Raw genomic sequence first — 18,686 nt, forward strand, 5'->3', positions numbered from 1 at the left:
CTGGTGCAATGGAATTTAACTGCACGGTCCCTTTTTTCGTACCTTCTACCTGCAAAATTGTTCTTAGTTAATGAAACAGCAGTGGCATAACAGACACTCTGACCATTAACTACTAACTCAAGGGTCTGAAGGACTGACAACCCACTTCACACACAAAGTGGACGTTACCATTTGGTTGACAGTGTACACAGAAACAATTCTGAATTGACTGCAACTGAGTGCCCTGCCTACAATCCTGTGGCATCTCCTTTATTAAACAGGCAAGACAGCAGTGGAGTTCTCAACATCCACTTCTTGATCACTCCATTTACAGAATACTTCTTTAACATACATAATACTAGTCTTTCCTAAAACAGAAGACGCTCAAAGTATTTAAATTAGTGACCAAGTTTTCTTGTCCTTTCACAAAACCACTTAGAGCCCCATTAAGGGCTGAAGTGGGAGAAGCCAGGCTGAGACTGGACATGTTTTGCAGCGAGACAGATTCTCCACTCCCTCCCATGCCCATTCACGTAACAGAAAGACACACTAGGTCCATTATCTCCTGTGCTAAATCTCCTTATGAAATATGAGTTTATTGTTCATTTTGAGCCTTAGATTGATAGGTTCAGTCTGCAGTGCTTCATGCACACAGGTACCGTAAGACATCTACAGTAAATAGCTTCTTCACAAGGGTCTATGTCTGCAAACCACAACATATCATTTACTCTTTAGGCTGTCCCTGAGGTGTAAGGTTTACCTTGAGCATTTTTCATTTCAGGAAACATTTTACCTTGTTAATTTCAGGAGCTGGACTTTGATGATCCTTGTGGGTCCCTTCCAACTCAGAATATTCTATGATTCTGTTTAGTGCAATGCACAGGCACTATGTTCATGCACAAATTCATCCTACAACTCTACTATTAATTGAGTGAATCACAAGCCACAAATAAAATGCTCTGATGGAAAGCCTGAAGCGAACTTCTTTGAAAGGACAGGGACAGTATTTTCTATTCATAACCACTTCACAACCAAAGAGTTTCCTAACAAGCACCAATATTATGCAGTATGGCCAAAGTTTGGTTACCTGTGAATCAACTACTCAAGCCTACAAACAAATCACACCAGGAGCCATTTAGGTGGAAGCTTGGATCATGATCATCCCCGCTGCAAAACTGCTATGGCACATGGGGCATGGTAAGTCCTGGAACCAGATGTACTGGGACTACAGTGGCACACACTGTAAACTAAAAACTTGTCATTTCCTTTTCAACTCACATTCAAACCGTAGTACAAAACCAAATAAACTTTGGTTTACTTAGCAACATATCAATGTCCTACTGTGTGGAGTATTAGCATTGGGTCTGACTGAAGAGGATAATCCACTTTGTAATTTAGTTAAATTACTAATTTTAACAAAGATAAGTACCCTGTATAATTTTGCAGTGCTTAAAGAATACATCCTTTGAGTATTTCACTCTAAGAAACATCAGCTTGTTATCATATTTTAAATTTATGGAACATTTGTAACTGCTGTTATATCAAGAAAAATATTGAATCTGCACAATAAGTACAAACTTTATATGAGAAAGTATACTTGTAAGTGCATGATAATCTCCTGATGTCTGCTGAGGCACTCACTTCCACAACAGACACAGACAACATCTCCGGGGATAAACTCAAATGTCCCGGAAAGTGCAACTCAGTTAAAAAAATAAAAATAAAAGCAACTAACAGAAAATCAAACAAAAAACTGTCCCCACTCTATTGGCTGTAAAAAGAGATGCTTATCTGCATTCTCAAGCAGAAGAATGGTTGAGAACCCCATCTTCAAAAAAAATGCCTTAAAAGCCCATAATACTAACAAGAGAACGTATTATTCCTCCCAAATGTGATTTAAACTGTGCAGAAACAAATTTTGTTTTGCACTGGCATATATGCTTTGAAGTACATCTCTGCTTCTCTGGAGGAAAGCAGGCGTTTAGGCGAGTATAAGAGAATCCAAACCATCCAGAATATAAAATAAATTAAAACCTACTGATTAGGAGTTCTTAACAATGACTGTACAAAGAAAGACAACATCTATATCCAAAATGAAAGATATGTTTTATCCTGTCTGTCCTCCAACTTAGGAGCATTTTGACTGTAAGAAATAGCAGACTTCAAGTAGGACGTGCCTAGGCCAGCACGGTCCAACTGGCGCCCATCGCCTGAATCTGGACCACAGGATGCCTCCATATGGCCTGCCACCTTTTCCTTGGAGGAGATAGGGAACAGCTGTTTGAGGAGCAAACGCTGCCCGAACAGCCAAACACCTCCTCCTGTGTCCGGCTGGCTCAAAGCCCAGAGCTGTCGCCGTGTTCCTGTGGAAGGCAAGGAAGGAACAGGGGAAGGAGGCAGCAGACCTCCCACCCACGTAAGGACTTGAGCTCTTCATTTGTCTGAGAGGGACAGACGCAACCCAGCAAAGCCTGGAGCTGCTTCTGCGATGGAGTGGGGCAGCCACAGGGATGGCCCAGCGAAGCCCCAGGATCTGCTGTTACTGTCATCGTAGCCGGGGGTGGGATATACCAGAAGTGACACGAAAATCAGGAATTTGGCACACGCTTGCAAAGCCTAAACCACCTTACAGTAGATACACTAAGTGGTACAGTACAAGCATACTGTCAATCTTCAGCTTGTTGCCAGCAAAACAGATTAATACAATATTTTGGCCTTCACAGAAGAAAAACACAGAAAAACATAAATATATTCTATTATTAACTGCCTATTGATTTATTATTGATCAAGCAGAACAACTGAGGCACTGAAATTCAGACAAAGCAAATTAAATACCTTTGTAGCTGCTCACGCCATGCAATTTTTAATCTCTCCTTAAGGTGACATGTATAGCAGAGAAGTAAACAAAAGGTAAAGATTTTACAGGGTTTACAACTGTGCCATCTTTCTTCTACCCATTTTTCACAGTGTTGCTGACATCACTTCTGAAAAAAGCTATTTGACTGGTATGCCAATGAGTATAAATCAAGTAGGGGGGAAAACTGAGAATCCTAAAGACCTACCTAGTAGAGAAGCAAAACAATTCTGCTTCCAAACATATTTGCTTTTGACTGCATATTGGTTGAACTCTTTAGAAGCATTAAAATATTCTCGATTGTATCAACTTAAAAATAATAAAGAACTTCCAAACATTTGAATAAAGTGTTTTAAAAGGCAGGATACTTGTCTGCATTCAACTCAATTATCATTTAGCACACGAAAGTTAAATGGTGGTATCTTCAAGCCAAGTACAGAGAGACACCAGACGTTCTACTTCACGCTGACCTGGAAAATCATATGCTTATTGCAAAAGGATAGATTAAAAACAGCACAGAAAAATAACGTAAGAGCAGCATAAGTCATATTGAAAGCATCATCACAACTTCAAAAACTGGTGTAAAAATTAAGCTAGAGATGTGAATTCTCAGCTAATACAACCAAAAATGAAGAGTTTTAAAGATGATGCTATAATATTATTTTGAAATCTAGAATTTGATGTGTTGAACATCCTAACTAAAATGATATTCCAGTCTCCAACAGCTAATGACTGGATTTTAGAATTTCATTCACGCTAAATCAATTAGTCAAATTTTATATGAATAATAAATCAAATTTAGTATCTGATCAAAAGGGATTACAGCCTCCAGGAAATTAAGTTCTCTGTCCAATACGGCACATAAACAGATCAAAACATCTTTGGATGGATTACTGTAAAGCTTGTATTCACAATGGGACTACAATAACACTTTCACAAACAGTGTCCAGATGTCAATACACGCTAGTCAGAAAACTAGTATGAATGTGTTCCTGTGGAATACTGGATGAAAGAAAACTACAGATAATCTAAAAACTTCAAACCACTTCTATCAAACAGATTCTATATTAAAAAAAAATATTTTAAAAAAGGGTGTGATTCATGGGGCAGCTTCTGCCTTCTTGAGAAAGAGTAGCTTGACAGAAGGCAAAGAAAGCACTGGCAAGTATTTGCTCATTAACTTTTCAAAGAAGCATAAAACCGAGTCAAAGAAAATTAAACTTACTTGCTAAAATGTTACTTAAATAGGTGACTTTGCTTTCTCCATTTGGTTTAATTCTAAAATTCTTACTGATCTTTCTTCTATTAGGGAACCCAGTGCAGGACACAGCATTCTGGGTGTGGCCTCACCAGAGGCGAGTAGAGAAGGATCACCTCACTCAACCTGCTGCCAACACTCCTAATGCAGTCCAGGATGCCTTTAGCCCTTTTTTGCTGCAAGGACATATTGCTGGCTCACCTTCAACTTGTCCCCAAACATACTAATGGGATTATTTCACTCCAAGTTCAGGACTTTGCACTTCTTGCTGAACTTCATCAACTGGCAGCCAATTTCTCCAGCCTGTCAAAGTCCTACTGGACGGCACCTTCCCAAGGACTGAAGTGAGGCTGACAGGTTTGTTGCCTAGGTCCTCCTTCTACCCTGAGGACAGGAGTGGCATTTGCTTTCTTCCAGTCCTCAGGAACTTCTCCCAGTCATCATGATCACTCAAAGATCATCGAGAGTCATAGAGTTTGTGCTGGAAAGGACCTTTAAGCATCACCTTGTCCAATCCCAACCGTGATGAGCAGGGACATCTTTAACCAGATCAGGTTGCTCAGAGCCCCATCCAACCTCACCTTGAATGTTTCTACTAATGGGCATCTACAACCTCTCCGAGCAACCTGTGCCAGTGTTTCACCGTCTCTTCCTTAGATGTAGTCTAAATCAACCCTCTCTTAGTTTAAACTTATTACCCCTTGTATTCTTGCCAACAAGCCCTGCTAAAAAGTTTGTCCCCGTCTTTCTTATAAGCCCCATTTAAGTACTGAAAGGCTGCACTAGGGTCTCCTTGCAACCTTCTCCAGGATGAACAGTGCCAGCTCTCAGCATTTCCTCACAGGAGGGGCGCTCCAGCCCCCTGATCATTCTGTAGCTGTCCTCTGGACCTGCTCCAAAAGCTGCATGTCCTTCCTGTGCTGGGGACCCCAGAGCTGGGTGTACAGTACTCCAGTTGGGGTTTCACCAGAGCAGAAGGGTTGAATCACCTCCCTCAACCTGTTGCCCACTCTGCTTTTGATGCAGTCCAGGGTACAATTGGGTCTTCGAGTTGCAAGCACACGTTGCTTGGTCACGTCGAGCTTCTCACTCACCAGCACCCCCAAGTCCATCTCTGCAGGGCTGCTCTCAATCCCTTTAACCCACAGCCATATTGACAGCATGGCTTGCCCCAACACAGGTGCATCACCTTGCATTTTGCCCTGTTGAACTTCATAAGGTTCCCATGGGCTGACTTCTCAAGCTTGTCCAGGACCTCCAGATGGCATCCTGACCCTTGGGCATGTGAGTCACCTCAAAATAACCCTCAGCACTTGTCAGTGCATCCCATCAGGGCCCATGGACTGGGTCCTGGTTTGCTTAAATATTCCCTGACCTGATCCTCTTCCACCAAGGGTACATCATCCTTGTTCCAGCCTTTTTTCCTGGTGAACGGTACCTGGGATTCCTGAAGGTTGGTCTTACTAGTAAAGACTGAGGCAAAGGAAGGCATTTGGTACCTCAGCTTTTTCCATGTTCTGTGTCACCAGGTCCCCTGTGCCATACAGCAACAGGCCTACATCTCCCTTAGTCTTCCTTTTGTCACTTATGTACGTATAGAAGCCCTCTTGGTTGCCTTTGACATCCCTTGCCAGATTCAGTCACTGCTGGGCTTTAGCTTTCCTAACCACATCCCTGGATAACTGGACAATGTCTCCATATTGTTTCCAGGTTACCTGTCCCTGCTTTCACCCTCTCCATGCTTCCTTTTAGCGTCTGAGTTTTTGCCAGGAGCTCCATGTTCATCTGTACAGGTTTCCTGGCATTTTGGCCTGACTTCTTGCTTTTTGGGATGGAATGCTCTTGACCTTAAGGAGGTGATCTATCCATATTAACTACATTTTCTTTCTTGGGTGCTTCTTCCCTCCAAAGCCTTAACCCACAGAACTCTTCATGCAGATCCATGAAGTGGCCAATACTGCTCTCCTGAAGTCCAGCATTGTGACCTTGCTTTTTGGTCTGCTCCCTTCTCTCAAGATCCTGAAATCTACCACCTCATGGTCACTACAGCCAAGGCTGTCTTCAGCCTTCACATCCCCGACAAATCCTTCCTTGTTTGTAAGTATGAGGTCAATGAATGGAAGTAGCACTTCTCTACTGGCTCCTCTATTGCTTGGACAAGGAAGCTGTCATCAATGCTCTTCACACACCTCCTGGATTGCTTATGCCCTGTTGTGTTGTTCCTTTAACAAATACCAGGGTGGTTGAAGCACCTTGCAAACATGAGGCTATTTTTAGCTGTGTGTAGAAGGTCTCATCCCCTCCTTCCTTCCTCCTGAACAGGCAGCTTATAGCAGATGTCCACTACGATGTCACCCATACTGGTTTGAGTTTGGATGTTTGTTTGTTTTCTTTATGGACAGACAGCTTGCTGGTGCTCTTCAGAAAAAGCTGCAGTCCCTCAGTGGACCAAAGACTACAGGCTGAAAACACTCTCTAAATCAATCCCAGACTGCCATCCTGGACAGACCTGCAAAACTGATCTTTTTTCCAGCACATGAGAGGCAGCTACATGCAGATACCACTTACACACAGAGTGCCACTGAATGCATATACTGGCTGCCATGGCAAAAGCTATGGCTACCTAATGGGCTCTGCTGGTTTCAGACTTATCACTTCAAAGATTTTAAAAGTCAACTAAAATTATCATAAAATTGCCTTTTATTTAAGGCAGGTAATAACAGCCTTTATTAGAGCTGGGGAAAAGATACAATGCTGCTTCAGACCTATTGTGTTCAAACTATAAATAGTTTGGGCCCTTCCACCTTCTCTAAGTGCACTCTTTGTCTTCATGTCTTGTTTTAACTTACAAAAGCCCCTCTGAATCAGGGGCACACAGATACACTGGAAAAATCAAACATGAAGACCACTGTATAGTCTTTCAAAAGAGGTTCAAACTTGATTGTGTTTTCTTTAGGAATATAATTTCACTGTGAATGTCTGTAAACTATATGGCTCCCTCTTGTGCCTATTATACCACATTTCAGTGTACAAAAATTTTAACATTAAGACATAAATATCTGGGCTTTGTTCACCCTTCAGCAGGCATGCAATGCCCATAAATGTTAATGGAAATCACATACATACCTTCCTTTCTCTTCCCCTGAGAAGAGAAAACCCTGCAGCTTACAGAATTTCTCTTTGGAACAAACTACAAAAACATCTTGCAAACTACAGGTCTGCAGCAATGAAAGCAGTCTTTTGACCATTCCCTGTATTTTGATAGCAACGCAGAGGCCAAATGCACCTTTAAAGTACATCTGTAAGAACTTTTAACTATTTTTTAGTTATCGAATTACATATGTTTAGAGAGGTGTCAGTGTGGTTTATAGAGCCTGGCTAACATGCTCAAGGGTTTATTTTTGTCCGCTTAACATCCCACCTGTTTCTGCTTATCAAACCAGACAACAGTTTAGCTTGCAACAGCTGTGAAATTCATAAATCTGCCCATTCTTCACGTGTACCCAGACTAAGCACTTGGAGAAAGAGTTAGAACTGCAGCAGTCACCCTTATGGAGAAGTTAAGGAAACAAAACAGCACTTCTCAAATAAAGTTTAAAACTGCACACCTATCAGAAGCCAAATTATTTTAATAACAGTCTATCAATCCTATTTGAAAAGAAAATGAAGCATTTGAAAAAATGATTTGTTAACTCTTTTATTCCCCAAGCCATCAGAAATATTTTTTAGACTAAAAATGCTGCAATTAAAATATTTTGCCTGCACAAAATAGTCCCTTTTTGAGTATCTTCAAATATCAACAAAACAACTTTTACTTTAAGATGCTGCTAGTATTACTTTCTGCAGTAGAACAACTATCAATAAAGTAAGTATAGTTTTAAGATTTTTGTATTACAAAAAATGTATTTATACACTTAAAAAAAAATTAGTCTGCATATTGAAAGCAGTATCAAAATCCTGGTCACACAGGACAGCTTTCATTAAAAGACTTACACTAAAGCAGTAGTAGTACTGAATGAAATGATGGTAAACAACCAAATCAAACATTCACTTACATAAAGCTTACAGAGTACACTGCTTTTAATAGATAAGTTGGTTTGCTTTGCTTTTTTCATTTATATGACAAATTTTTCTCTTGCTACTTCTTCCCTTTTCCATATGCTCATGAATTACACTTAGTACCAGTACTTTGTGGGTCAGCTTTGTTCACGAAATGATATGAGTGCATGCAAGCTGATACTAAAATTAATTTTAGCTTTTCTGAATAATAAAAAATGGCACTTTGTTTTTAGGGAAGATAGAGGCTTTTATTTTTTCTCTATTAACTTTTTTTCCCCACCATTTCATAAATTACAATCTCTTATTTTTGATAGCAGAAACAGAGATCAAAAATTTTTAAAACTTACGGAAAAATTTTCACCAAAATCATTAATAATAGGTACCCAGTACGTACACTTGGCACTCCTGAAGCCAGCTGAATTTATATAACTTTCTAATGGGATATTTACTGAATACTAGTAAAGAAACATTCAGCTGAAATGTGGTTACTTGGCAGTGCTGAAGTAAGGCACCAAACAACCAGAACACACTTAAAATTTACCTAATATTTATTACATCTCCTTCTCAAAAGAAAAGTAAATAAAGCAAATGATTCCTACTTGATCTACCTTCATGCTCACATTCAATGTGAAACAACATCTATATTATACAAGAACACAAAACAAGCAATAAAAGCATTTTTCAGGAGAATAAGAAAAAAAAATCTGATCTAGTTTTCTGACCACATCTGACCAGAATCTGCATTTTAACAGTTCATACAAAAGGCAAGAGTATACTAAATACTTTCGTGAGTATACTAATGTAAAGCTCAAAGAGAAGATAGCCATTTATTTGAACATTATTTCCACAAAAGCTTCCCACTGCTGCAGATCAAACCAAACTAAATCAGTCTCAACAATATCAGTCTGAGAAGTCTTCCTCATGAGCTCCCATATCAACTTCTATAGAATTGCAAATTTAAACCAGAAAATATAACAGTGCACAGTATTAAAGGCTTGTTACCATGTATAGCACATCCCCATCACTGGAGTTCTAAAGACATTCTGCCCCTGAAGTCATCTAATGTACATTATTCTCTTTGTTCAAACTGTCCCTTTTCTTAACAGTCAACAGTAGACTTTGATGTGGGATATAAATTATTTTTTAGTGAGATGTTACTTTGACCACATTAGCTTAAATGCTATACAAACAATCCTTCATTAACTTTAGGGGACAATAAGAGAAATAGCATGCATTTGCTATCCTTTTAACAGATTATGTGCCACAGGAAACTTTCAAACAAAAATGTTTTGTCAAACATTTAAGATGCTTTTCACATAATAGATATTTCATGCTTCAACTGATGTCACATTACTGCATTTTATTTACTTTCTTCAGCTGTGTTTGCATCACTTTGATATCAGTCTTTTTATATTCATCAGTCACTGAGAAGAGGTTCTGAAATACTGTAACAAAGCAGTCAAAATCAAGGATTTTATTTCAGATCTCATTTATCTGTAAAACTGTATTTCAGTTTTTTTAATTAATGTTGTGGTCACATAACCTCTCACACACAGGACTAGTCAATGAAAATAATGGAACTAGTCATAGTGATAGTTCAGCTTCCTGATTAAATACTGCAAGAGCAAGAATAGCAGTTGGAAGAATTGGATAATGTTCCACAATATTCTGCTAATAACGGAAGACCTTTTTATGGGTAAAAAGATGTTCTAAAGACACAACATTTAGAAGCTCTGTTTGCTCAAGCAGTACACTTTGAGAGACAAAGTGAAAGGCTGGAAGGTGAAGTGTGGACTGGCAGCCTAGGATAGCACATGGCAGGAAAAGAGAGTGGTTGAACTATCGTTTCCTGAATTGTGATACATGGAAGAAAGAATTTTGTTCCCTTCTGACATCAAAGACATGGTTTCTACCCTACTCCTTGTGCATCTGACTTGGCTTTCACCTGTTTTTTTTCAGCTACTTGAGTTTTCAAAAGGTATCCCTCTGCTCCTTACACTCAGCAAACTGACACTATGTTTGACACATATGCAGTTCTTGAAACACCAAACAGCTACATAAAATAGTTTAACCTTTGTTGAATTAAAACAGTTAATAGAAAAGCTTTGGAGCTCTGGTAACACTGAAGGAGAATAGAATTGCCTATGTCTTCTCGCCTCTCCTAAGGCCAAAGAAAATATCTCTAGATTACACTGCTGGGAAAATTCAGCACATAGAATCATATGCTTTTTATACAGATTGTGCTACAAAAAGCTTTGGATGTTTGGACATTGAGCACTCCCTTGAGAACAACATTTTACCATTCACTTACAACATCAATTATGTCTAGATATCAGTCATAGTAACACACTTCTATCTTAGAGACTCAATTTAAATCATTACTTCAGAACACAATGAAAAGTTCACTCATCCCAAGCCTCTCCATACTCAAGTTGTTACCAGATGGGTTTATCTTTGTATTTGAAAGCAGTCAAAATAATTATGCTAAACAGAACAGAAAAAAACAGTTAATCCACGGTCACTGGAAATACAACATATGCAATGGTTTTATTCTGTCAATTAACAATTACAATTTTACTTTGTTAAGTGCAAACTATATTTTTTTTACAAGAATCACAGAAGCATAGGTTGTAGATCTCTGCAGGTCACGTAGCAAAACTTCCCATAGGCAAACTTCTGGAAACCAGCTAACAGTAGCAAGATGAAAGCAATGACTGGATCATCCCTTATCTCCTTTTCCCCAGAACAAACAAATCCAGCTCCCTCAGTCTCCCATATGGATAAAGGGTTGAAGCAAGTAACATCTTAACAGTCCTCCTCTGATCTCATTCCAGTTTGCCAACATCTCTTTTGTGCTGGTGGGCCCGAAATTGTACTTATTCTAGGTGAAGCCTCACCCAGTTTCAAACAAAGAGCTGTAATCACTTCTCTCAACCAACTAAATACATTCTTATATACTCATTAACTTACTGAACTGCAAAATTTTAACAGCAGTTCAAAAAAACAGCGGAAAATTGCTTTAATGATTCAGACTTTTAAGAGTAACACTCTTGTGCTATTATTTAGTATCACTGTTTTCACACCTTCCTCAAGGATCATGAGAACATCATGTATGTATTACATTTAAGATGCTTACCTGAATAACTTTGTAGAAATAGGCATACTGCCGAGCTGTATTTTTATATTGGCTAAAAACATCATGTATGGCCTGAGTTGATTGAAGATACTGTACTTCATCCTCTTCAAAGTAGAGAGGAGTATCATATTCACTGGGGAGTGTCTGAATGTAGGGCAGCCAGAAAGAGTTGGGGTTGGCTCTCTCACAAAGGAGATGGAATGCCAACGTTATATTGCCCATGGCTTGAAGAATTCGATCTTGAGAATACAGAGATCCTGAATTAACCAAAAAAGGTGAGGTACTAAATTAACTGTCCATGGAAAATATAACCTTAGATTTACCTTAAATTAACATGATGAAATAACATGTAAGAATTTAACAGAAAAAAAAAAGTTTTTCAGGTTTCTAAAATTTTTAGCTGCCTACATTGTATTGTGTTGCCAGTTTTTTAATACAGCAAATGCCTTGTGCACACACATGATGGAAGACACAAAGAAACCAGAACAATACTCTCAGTACCTCAGAACATTTTATCTCCAAGAGTTATACAAGCTACATTGTATGTGTTCAAAATAACACACACTTCTGGAAGATATTTAGTGCACTCAGCCAAAAACAAACTGGGAAATTTAAATTCCACTGACACTTCAAGCTTCTAGGTATTCCAAACCTGATGGTTGGCATGACAAGCAAGTCCTGTAATAAACAAGATCAGCTAAAAAAAGAAAGTCTCCTGTTGAATGATCCTATAGATATTAATTTCATGCTTAAGAACTTCCTGAAGCTCTTACCTAAGACTGAATTTTTAGCTGACTCAACCGTCATCAACAGTTTTCTAGGAACCCACAGAAACAACTCTTCAGCCTACAGAAAGGAAAAATACAGAGGGTCAGTTAGCATTTATATGACATGCCAAGTCTCTCAAATGTACATTGACTTTAAATTACAAGTTGTATTCTCTTTTTTTTTTAATAAAAAATATTCTGAATCAAAAATCTTCTTCTCTTCCACCTCGAATTAAACAAACAAGGTATGTTTCATATTGTGCTAACCAAATGTTCTAATCTGCATTACACAAACCTTTGAAGACAGACAGGTAAGATTACAAAATAAAGCGCTTCAGTTTGGAACTGCTAACATGTAGGTTGCCCACATTACTCTAAAGTTATCAGACACATTATACTGCTAATAATTACGTGGTCGAATGTTTTTTCACAGTCGAGTTTTTTCACATTGGTCGTTCTTATTCTAGAAGAACTGCTCAGGATTTCTAGGAGCTTATTAACTGTGAGCTATTAAAGCCCTAAAATGAATATACTATGCTCATTTTCTAATATTCTTACTATAACAGCTGATTGGTCTTCAAAGCTGTAACATCTGCAAAATGGGAATAGAAAGACAATCTTAAATGCTTACTTTTTAACAGTTAGGTAAGTGTGTGTGTCTATATTCCTTACCTGATAAAAAGACATTCCTTACAATTATCGTAATTTTGGGTTTTTTTCATTTTCACTAGAAAATAGGTATTGCAAATACCTTCTTCTGAGGCAAAAAGACCACTTCTTTAAAAGAAGGGACATGAAAGAAGAGACTAAATAGTTAGAAAACATGGAAGAAATGGATACATAAACAGGGTAGAGTACTCTGGTGATTAGGTAAGGAGTATAAACAATACAGAGGAAGAAAAAAAGGAAGACTAATTGAAAATTCACAATACTATCAGCAGTCATAAAAAATAATACTCAATTTTATAAATAATTTAGTTTCTCAAGAAAGCAGAGTTGAGAACAGCAGAACAGCAGTTCACAAGCAGCAAAAACGGGGAGGGGAAGGTGGTAAACATTTCAGAGCTCTGCAGACATATTCCAAACACGATTTTCTAATCTAAGTCAAATGTTCACATGCTCACCTTTATCTCTCTTGTTGCTTTCAAACCAAATCCCTCCTCTTCAAAGTTAGCTATTTCAAAACCCTCTGTGGATGCTCCATTTTCAGTTGCCCACTTTATCAATTCAGGGAAGTAGTCATCTCTTTTTCCATCAAAGACAATAGACAAACCTATATACACAATTTATTAAAAAACAAATGCAGAAATAAGAGGATCTAGAAAGATAAAGAACTTCAATATAAAAGCCCATGGAAAAAGTTATCTGCTATCCCACAGCAGTGCTACTTTGAAGTAGCTGAGTCAGAACTGGTCTCTGTTAAGTGTTACTCAATACTATACAAATGTCATACCCAATTTTCATCAACTTCAATATTGTGCCAAACTGGTTTACCATTCATCTTAAAAACACAACCACCTAAACTGAGCTGTGATGAAATATGAAGCTCTCCTCCCCCTTTCCCTTTTAAATAAGAAGAGCGAAAATATTTCCAAGCTTAATATTGATGATAAATGCAATCACCACCACGTGTTGATACAGACACAAGGAGGAATTTGAGAGGCAAGATGCAATTTCATTAATTCAGCACTGTGAATGGTGATAAGCAGATCTCAAGGCAGTTAGCCTTTTCCTGTAGCATATGGATCTACTAAAATATCTAGAGACTGATCATCCTCCTGACATCACAGAGCTTGCTTGTGCAAATTTTTACACTTTGCTTCTCCAACAGGCATGTCATCCACCAGCGAAATTACAAGCTTCATTCATTTCCTCAGCTTTCCCCTTTACTGTCATCTGATTTGAATTTCTCCATAACAGTTCCTGGCTATACTCAGCCAGCTCCTTTTGTACCTCTGTGTGTTCTCTTCAACCCAAAAATCTAGTGGCAGATCACTTTAGAAGTGTCCAAAGGCCCCTTAATGCTCCAGCTATTTTATGAGTGACAAAATGTCATCGACAAGATGCTTACATCTGAAGACATTTTGGTTAAACAGAGGTGATAAAATATGGTTTTAGATTAAAAGGATTTTAAGAAAGGAGCATTAGTGTATTTAAAATATCCCCTGCCTCCAAATTTTGCATTTCAAGCCCCGGAACCAATTAAATCTGCAGTTAACTTAGAAGTGCAAGTATCATCTAAAACTATAGTCTTTGATGATGCAGTATAAAAATTCAACATTGATAAAGTTTTTTTGGAATGTAATGACCTCACTAATCTAGAAGACTAGTTGCATAGTTTCTACAGAACTTGGCAGGTGTTTATACTGTCCAAGACTTTCCTTTTGATTTCCAACTTTTACTACTGTATAAGGTTACTGGAAGCTTTTAACACCCAGCTTGTATTTGGGGCCATTCTGTAAGTATCTTTGAAATTCTACCTCTGTTCCTCATATACAATGTGGTCCAAATTAAAGAGAGGATCAGGTCCTTTAAATTTAAGCACTATTGAAGAACAAGTTGTTTCTATATTGAACAAAATATAGCTATCCTATATAGAAGAAAATCTATATTGAAAAATTATTTAATATTTTCCTAATGAGTCAAAGAAAATTTTAAAAATTAAAAATACTCAGTTTTCAAATTGTTTTCTCTACTGAAAATGATTTTAGTTCATGTTCTGCAACCCAATATTCTAGTCAAGAAAAGCACAAAGTATGACACTTTTGGCAAAATACACTAATTTGTACATCTCAGAATTCCCAGTAGGAATTGATACTTCCTCTGATAATTGTCTAAAGCCTTTATTGAATGTCCAACCCAAATCTATTCATCGCAAGGTTAAAAAGACATTTCTCAGCCATGAAAACATATGAGTCATAAAAGAGGTTAACTAAAATTGCAGGAAAAGCCTTTTCTAAAGCATGCCTCCAAATACAGACAAAAATAATACGAAAAAAAGTATCATCAACACCGAGCTGTAGCAGGTCATACTGGAAGAAAACTGTACTAGTCTGAAAAATAAGTATACCTTAAATTTAGGAAAGCTGGCAATAAAATTCCATGTTAGCTGTGGTATAATGAGCATTTCTTTATTTTAATTATGTGCTTGAATTATAGCAGATAGATTTATTAGCTGATGTATTTATTTTGTGCATTTACATATTTTTGTCATCACTTAATGTCACAATGTTGTATTGCTGAAACTGCTTCAACATTCAGTAAAGTGTTGATGTAAGAATAAAATAGTTACAAAATTAAGTTCAGAATGCCCAGATTTATAGAGGCAGAGCAGCAGACTAGGCAATCAGGAATCAAAAAGGCCTATTATTCTCTGAGGACTTTTACTTCTAGTCCTTCAGATTGTCTTCTTATCACAATCTCAAGCTCCTTTTTCTACTTAGAATTCTCACAGGATCACCTGCCTGTGATAACCATTCAGAATTCTGAATATTAAAATGGTTAATGCCAGTGGTCATGCCCACCAGAACATTTCAGAAACACTTGCAAGTGTAAAAAGCAACTGCATGTCAGAGAATAAAGATTTCTTTTTTGACACAAAATAATAGGATTGCATAATATTTATATAACAACGGCAAGACAAAGAACATTCCATTTTGCTGTTAACAGACAATTCTTTAGGTAAATCAATACTCAGAACCATTGTTATCTTACAGTCTTTCATCTTTACCTTTTTGCTTTTTGCGAATTTTCTCAACAAGCGAACGGATCTGTACATATTCTTCCCATTCCTTTCCAGGACCTGGGGGAGGACTGCTGCATTCTGGAAGTAAAAATGCCAAATAAAAATGTTTTCTTTAATAAAGTAGATTCTATCATTTTAACATCAGAGTTATGGCTTCACAGCAACTTAACTGAACTGCAGTACTACTTGTCCTTCAAATATGTTTACATGGCAAATAAAATTATCTCCACTGTTAAAAACATCCCATTATATGACAGGTTAGTAATTCAGGCTTTTGAAATTTTCACAGTATAACTTACCTGAAGTTATTTTATTTTTAATATTCTTTACGACATAAGAAAGAGCAAATGTCTAAAAAGCTAGGAAGAAAAAAAGGTAAACAACCAGGCTATTAAGTAGATAGTATACCAAATAAGACAAACAACGAAAAAAGTCTCTGTTTTCAATAATTCAAGCAAAGCATTCTGTTTACATTAGCCTGCTTGCCATCACTCTTGCTGTAATGAAAGCAGACAACAATAGCACAGAGCTTACCTTAAGTAATTGAGAAATTTGCTGGTACATACATTTGACCTGCCTAGTCAATACTGTTTTCACAGATGCATTGATACTGGAAGGACAAGCAAAGGAACACAAAGCCATGCTTTAGCTTTAGATTACATCCACAGTGTCTCTGCCAATATTCTAAATGCCAAGTGTGTGGATTTCTTGATCTAAGCCATGTAAATCCAAGTGGACAGCTGAAGATTACCTTGCTCAACTGATCTGAAAAATCTTAGCACTGATAAAATATGGAAGCTTGACAAAAAGAACAGCTGATACTTGTCTTTGCTTAGCAAATTAGATCTATGTTTTATTTTTGGTAGCAAAGCAGAGGCCAATGATAGCATAAGCATCAAACTGCTTTGACAACTCCTTGTCTTCTCTTTGTGAGCAATGCTAAGAAAAATTACAATTTTTCTAAAGTAACATTTTGATGTGTCCAGGATATTAAAATCTGGACTTGTGTTTCAAAAAGAAACGTAGCTCAGCACAGTTACTAATGACAGTAGAAAGAGTGTAAGACAGTATTTTAGCATCATCATATGAAATTACTCTCTGCTTTTCATCTTTACTAGAAATACTGGATGAGTTCCAAGTTCCCCAACAAATTAAACAAATCTTTGGTCTATACACAAGAACTAAGCACCAGGAAAAGTTTCCTAACAGCAACAACAACAAAAAATTTATGTAAGTGACAAAAATATCTGTGTAGTTGAACTGAGTTGTACTGCTGCTTCACACAGTTAATTTCTCTAATATCAGTTCAAAGTACTGTTCAAATGATAAATGGAAATAGTGCTATTCTTGAGGTCTACAAGAAAAACATTTTTGATAAAGCTTCAATGTCAAATTATCTAGTTCTTTAAAAATCTAATCTCACCCAGTATTTATACTTGTGTTGAGATGTAAAGCCAAAAGCTGCCACAAATATGGTATGTCCAATACATACACATTTAAATAAGCTAGTAATGGTATATACTAACAGAGACAGTTCAGTATGTATCTCAGAGTATCTGTCTTAATTTAAGCACTCTGAAATAGCAAGCTTGGTCACTTAAAGAAAATGAATATAACTCATTGGTTTCAGCAAGAGAATGTTTTTGAGTGGTTTGCAAGCCATCCCTTTTCCCAGAAAAGCATAAAAACAAAACTTACTTTGCAATAACTCACTAATTAGATTCAACATTTCCTTTGGAGATACTGTTGCTGTGGCTCCTGTACCCGACTTCTGAGTTTTTACTCGGCTCTTCTTCCCCATCTTCCAACTAAAAGAGATTAAGAAAGCACAGTGCCACCAATTACTATGAAACAAAATATGATAAATATGAATGGACAAGATCTTCTCTTATTAGTCACTTATAAAAAAAAAAAAAAGATGAGGAGTGGTTTCTTGCACAGGTATATGTGCAAATATTATTTGTATGGCCTGAATGTAAGAGCCACACAGTTCAATCCAAAGCAATATTTCATCTAGTTGCACATTAATTACTTCAGGATAATTAGAAACTAGAAATCTTAGAGAGAAAAAAATTACTCAAATCTTGTGCAAATTTATTAGTTTTGAAAAATATTATGGATTCCAAAGTATTCATCCAATATAAAACCAGGTTATTTTACATCATCAGCTGCACGATAGACATCAGCTAAATTAGTATTTTGACTGCACGACAGCAGTAATTCAAAATGAATCAAAAATAAAGCATCTCATTTCAAAATAAAATCAAAATACCATATGTATGTATATCTTTGCAGCAGCTTCTTGGGGTTCAACACAAATAGTTAAGAAAAACCTGTTTTCAGTTCCCACAGTAAATGGGACATCATCCTAGGCTTGTTTTCCAATATTCAGAGCCCCTTGTTCTCATGGAGGACTTAAATCACACAACACCTCCCTGGAACATCAGCGCAAGTAGGGTGTGAAATATCCAGGGAATTTCTGACATGCACTGGGAGTAGTTTCTGATGCTGGCAGTGAACAGCCTTCTAGGGGAGGGGTTGTGCAGGATCCAGTGCTCATGAACAAGGAAGAACTGCTCATGCATAAGACAGCCAACACCTGCCTTGGATGCAGTAACTGTGAAATTGTAGTGTAAGTCTTGAGGAAAGAAAGGAAGGAAAGCAGCAGAGTAAAGACTCTGGACTCACAGTAGATAAAGCTGGGGATTGCTCAGGGAATGAATGGTAAGCAAAATGCCCTGGGAAGCCACAAAGGAGCACATGACAGCCAGTCATCTTCTTGAACTCTCTTCTCTGAGCACAAAAATAAGCCTTCCCAACGTGCAAGAAAATCAGCAGGCACAGCAGGAGGCCAGCTGACTGTACACAGGACTTCTCACTGACAGAGC

The 18,686-nt window shown here is 37.5% G+C and overlaps 1 protein-coding gene across 3 annotated transcripts in view; it reads right to left on the reverse strand.

Annotated features, from left to right (window-relative positions):
• Positions 1-17,606, reverse strand: part of SETD3 (SET domain containing 3, actin histidine methyltransferase) — a 38,365-nt gene extending 20,759 nt beyond the window's left edge. For all 3 annotated transcript variants that reach the window (XR_001921943.2, XM_008930154.3, XM_018082485.2), the window contains exons 1-5: positions 17,497-17,606; positions 15,784-15,876; positions 13,178-13,326; positions 12,060-12,132; positions 11,287-11,543 (exon numbers count right to left, since the gene is read on the reverse strand). Coding sequence is in view for 2 of the 3 variants with exons in the window: in XM_008930154.3 (XP_008928402.1) it covers positions 11,287-11,543; positions 12,060-12,132; positions 13,178-13,326; positions 15,784-15,876; positions 17,497-17,599 (675 nt within the window). In the remaining variant the exon portion in view is untranslated. The remainder of the gene's footprint in view (positions 1-11,286; positions 11,544-12,059; positions 12,133-13,177; positions 13,327-15,783; positions 15,877-17,496) is intronic.
• Positions 17,607-18,686: the final 1,080 nt, after the last annotated feature.

The sequence above is a fragment of the Manacus vitellinus genome, unplaced genomic scaffold, assembly GCF_001715985.3.
Source record: "Manacus vitellinus isolate BGI_N305 unplaced genomic scaffold, ASM171598v3 scaffold_6_pilon, whole genome shotgun sequence".
Lineage (NCBI taxonomy): Eukaryota > Metazoa > Chordata > Aves > Passeriformes > Pipridae > Manacus > Manacus vitellinus.